The sequence below is a fragment of the Etheostoma cragini genome, unplaced genomic scaffold (assembly GCF_013103735.1).
Source record: "Etheostoma cragini isolate CJK2018 unplaced genomic scaffold, CSU_Ecrag_1.0 ScbMSFa_4663, whole genome shotgun sequence".
NCBI lineage: Eukaryota > Metazoa > Chordata > Actinopteri > Perciformes > Percidae > Etheostoma > Etheostoma cragini.
This window is the reverse complement of record NW_023269056.1, coordinates 80,232-84,749: the sequence shown is the minus strand read 5'-3', so window position 1 is coordinate 84,749 and position 4,518 is coordinate 80,232. Positions and strand designations below refer to the sequence as shown.

The following is a 4,518-nucleotide window of genomic DNA, read 5'->3' as shown; positions in this document are numbered from 1 at the left end:
ATACAGTGTGGAGGACTAAAGCTAGTTTTCAGGGGGCTTGTCTGATCTGGAGAAGTCTGCGGAGGGCTGTAGGGAGTTTGGACATGTGCGGGACCAGTATTTGCCTGAGTCTGTGAGTCTGGAAAACTACAAACAGATGGACTGGTTCTCTCTTGAACATCCATAGGGCCCATCTGACTGTACCGGTTAGCTTCTGTGTGAGCAGGGCTACCATAAACTTTACTGGCCCAAGTGGAGCTTGGGTGTCTGGGACTTGTTTCTGTCTGAATAAAAAGACTTGGGTGGTCAACGTGTACCTCCATGTCCTCATCTTGACCGGAGATGGATCCTGAAGGGCTAGCTGGTTGTGTTGAGGGGCTAGGTCCTGCAGCTGTATGGCTAGTATCCACTGGTATAGTGCTAACACAGGCCTGGATAGCGCTGGCAGGGCCTGGAGACTTGTGACTGGTGTGTTTGGAGCTAGGACTAGCTGAGACCTTTTGGATATGTGTGGGGCTGGCATCGCCTTCAGTTGCTTCTGTGCAGCATGATGGGCTGTGACCAGGAGGACTCAGACAGACCAAGCTAGCTGAGGGAGGAATTTCCTCTGTTTCATCAGCACGAGGTGAGCAAGTTAGGCTACTGTGTTCCACTGAAGTGCTAATGTGAACAAGGCTTTCTGGTGTTGGCATGTAAGGACTGTGATGGGGGCTAGACAGGTCCTGGTTCCTCTGGATAGGGACACACTGGGTAGCAAGTTTTACATCTGTGCCGTTGCTATCAGGAGGCATTGTGGATAGATCAGATGTTGGGCTACTTTCCAGTGTTTGGCCATCAAGGTTAGGACTCGGCTGTATTGGGCTATGTTCCAAAGACTCTGTGGTCCTGGTTTGGGATTCATTTGGGAATCCTGGATGTTTAGCAGGCTGAGAAGGAAGCATGCAAAGCTGTAAAGGCTGTGTAGATTGGGCCTGTGATGGGCTAGCAGGCTGAGACAGACTACACTGTGTGGCTCTGAGTGGGGAGGGTGATGGGCTACATGGAGCTGAGCTGGGCCTCAGTGAGGCCTGTTTTCTTGCTGTCTGGGTAGACCCATGGCAGACTGGTGAGAGTCCCTGGTCCAGTGTAGAAATGTGCTGTGCAGGCCCACATTGCAGCTCAGCAGGGCTCTCGTGGTCCAGTGTAAGTTCAGCATCATGTGTGGGATTCTGTGGAGGTGATGTGCCAACTTGAGCAGGACTATGTGACATAGGACTGTCTTTTCTTTGTGGGGGGTTCTGTTGGGGCGGGGTGATGATGATGTTGGTGGGACTACACGGTCTATCAACCTGTGTCTGTATAGGTTCGTCTTGCACAGGACTGTATGGTGGACAGCTTTGCTCAGGCTGTGCAGGACCTGGCTGAACCCGGGTAGGACTACGCCCTGCCTGGGTCAGTGTGTGTGGTGGAGAACTGTGCAGAGAAGGCTCATGTCCACAAGACATGGGACTACCCTGCATTGGACTCTGTGGAGATTCTGTGGCCAAAAGGTGATCCTCTGTGGAATCCTGGGTAAAGCTAGGAAAGGGGTTTGAGGACGTCACATGAGCAGGGCTTTGTTGAAGCTCCACTGGACTAACTTCAGATGGGGTGTTGGTTCCCTGGAGTTTTGTACCATCAGGGTTAAATGATGCAGAGCTTTTGCAGAGCTCTGTTGGACTAGAGGAACAGGGTGAAAGACTTTCCTGGAGCTCTGATGGTTCAGGATGGGATGGCGCCAGACTTTGTTGGAGCTCTGCAGGATCAGGATGGGATGGCGCCGGACTTTGTTGGAGCTCTGATGGCGCCAGACTATGTTGGAGCTCTGCAGGATCAGGATGGGATGGCACCAAACATTGTTGGAGCTCTGCAGGATCAGGATGGGACGGCGCCGGACTATGTTGGAGCTCTGCAGGATCAGGATAGGATGGCGCCGGACTATATTGAAGCTCTGCAGGATCAGGAAGGGATGGCGCCGGACTTTGTTGGAGCTCTGATGGTTTAGGATTGGATGGCGCTGGACTTTGTTGGAGCTCTGATGGTTCAGGATTGGATGGCGCCGGACTTTGTTGGAGCTCTGATGGTTCAGGATTGGATGGCGCCGGACTTTGTTGGAGCTCTGCAGGATCAGGTTGGGATTGGGCAGGATTTTGTTGGAGCTCTGTTGGTTCAGGTTGGGATGGAGCAGGACTTTGTTGGAGCTCTGTTGGTTCAGGGTGAGATGGAGCAGGACTTTGTTGGAGTTCTGTTGGTTCAGAGTGAGATGGAGCAGGACTTTTTTGCCGCTCCCATAGTTCTGGATGAGATGGCTCTGAATTTTGTTCACGCTCTGTGGAATCAGGTTGGGATGCTGTGGGACCTTGTGGGAGCTCTATCTGATTAGAATAAGACTGCAGGGGGATTAGTCGGAGCTTTGTGGGTTCAGGGTCAGATGGCTCTGGACTTTGCTGGAGCTCTGTTGGTTCAGGGTCAGATGGCTCTGGACTTTGTTGGAGCTCTGTGGGTTCAGGGTCAGATGGCTCTGGACATTGTTGGAGCTCTGTGGGTTCAGGGTCAGATGGCTCTGGACTTTGTTGGAGCTTTGTGGGTTCAGGGTCAGATGGCTCTGGACTTTGTTGGAACTCTGTGGGTTCAGGGTCAGATGGCTCTGGACATTGTTGGAGCTCTGTGGGTTCAGGGTCAGATGGTTCTGGACTTTGTTGGAGCTCTGTGGCTTCAGGGTCAGATGGCTCTGGACTTTGTTGGAGCTCTGTGGGTTCAGGGTCAGATGGCTCTGGACTTTGTTGGAGCTCTGTGGGTTCAGGGTCAGATGGCTCTGGACTTTGTTGGAGCTCTGTTGGTTCAGGGTCAGATGGCTCTGGACTTTGTTGGAGCTCTGTGGGTTGGAGCTCTGTGGAATTAGGGTGAGATGGGGTTGGCTCAGGACTTTGTTGGAGCTTTGATTGATTAAAGTGAGATGGGGAAGGACTTCGTTGGAGCTCTGTGGTATCAGGTTGGGATGGTGAAGGACTTTGTTGGAGCTCTGCAGGATCAGGTTTGGATGGTGCAGGACTTTGTTGGAACTCTGCAGGACTTTGTTGGAGCTCTGCAGGATCAGGTTGGAATGGAGCAGGACTTTGTTGTAGTTTTGCAGGATCAGGTTGGGATGGTGCAGGACTTTGTTGGAGCTCTGCATGATCAGGTTGGGATGGTGCAGGACTTTGTTGGAGCTCTGCATGATCAGGTTGGGATGGTGCAGGACTTTGTTGGAGCTCTGCAGGATCAGGTTGGGATGGTGCAGGACTTTGTTGGAGCTCTGCAGGATCAGGTTGGGATGGTGCAGGACTTTGTTTGAGCTCTGCAAGATCCGGTTGGGAGGGTGCAGGACTTTGATGTAGTTCTGCAGGATCAGGTTGGGATGGTGCAGGACTTGTCGGCGGTAGTGTACAGACAGTCTGTGCAGGACTCTGCGGTGGTTCTGAGCAGATGGGCTGGACGGGGCTATGAGCTGTGGGACTGATGGGCGGCTGTGAAACGCTGATGGGAGGGGCCTGTGTGTGACTGAGGGGCGGGGACAGGGTAGGACTGTGAGCGTTTGAAGGGTGTGGGCTTTGCTCCTCCTCCTGAGGCCTGCAGGTGGAGCAGACGTAATCTTCAGACCCTGCCCTGCCCTCCCCAGCCTGGACAACACACTCTGTATGGACACACCTGGAACACAACATGACAACAACATCAGGTTTGCTGAATCTTAATCATTCACAAGAACGTTTTACATGCAGGTAAACACAGACTAGTCTTTTATCAAAACCACAAGAACCTGGAAGTTTGTTGACACGTGTCAAAGAACCAGGATGTGCAACAATCCTATTAGAACCAGGATGTGCAACAATCCTATTAGAACCAGGATGTGCAACAATCTATTGGAACCAGCAATCCTATTAAAACTAGGGGGGGGTTGGTGCCCATGTGTGAGTTTACCTAAAGCAGCAGGTACAGGTCAGATAGTCCTGTGGTTTGTGGAGGTCGGGGGGGCGGTCACAGAGAGGGCAGGGCAGGGCCGGGTCACATGACTCGCACAGAAACTGGTGATTGGCCCACTGGCCTGATGACCTAACACCACAGCGGCGGCAGACTCTGCAGTTCTGGAAGAGAGAGAGGGAAGGGTGTAGAAATCACACGCACCCTTATAACAAGTATTCATCCATCTATCATCCACCCATCTATCAACCATCCATCATCCATCTATCCATCATCCATCCATCCATCATCCACCCATCTATCATCCACCCATCTATCATCCACCCATCATCCACCCATCTATCCATCCATCCAATATAAAAACAGGCTGGTCCGGAGTGTTTCTCTCACCTTGCAGCTCCAGCTGTTGCCAGGTGTGTGATCCAGAGGTGGTGTGAGACAGTGTTTGTGGTAGGCTTTATCACAGCGCTCACACACCAGCAGCGCACCTTCATCCCCTCGCAACCTAACACACACACACACACACACACACACACACACACACACGCACGCACACACAGAGTT

At 52.3% G+C, this 4,518-nt stretch overlaps 1 protein-coding gene across 1 annotated transcript; it reads right to left on the bottom strand.

Annotated features, from left to right (window-relative positions):
- Positions 1-1,358: 1,358 nt before the first annotated feature.
- LOC117941257 lies at positions 1,359-4,448 on the bottom strand. The gene is made up of 4 exons (XM_034866322.1): positions 4,443-4,448; positions 3,971-4,118; positions 2,441-3,684; positions 1,359-2,272 (listed from the first exon to the last, which is right to left on the bottom strand). The coding sequence occupies exons 1-4, from the start codon at positions 4,446-4,448 to the stop codon at positions 1,559-1,561; spliced, it is 2,112 nt and encodes a 703-aa protein (XP_034722213.1). The 3' UTR covers positions 1,359-1,558.
- Between the last annotated feature and the right edge of the window lie 70 nt (positions 4,449-4,518).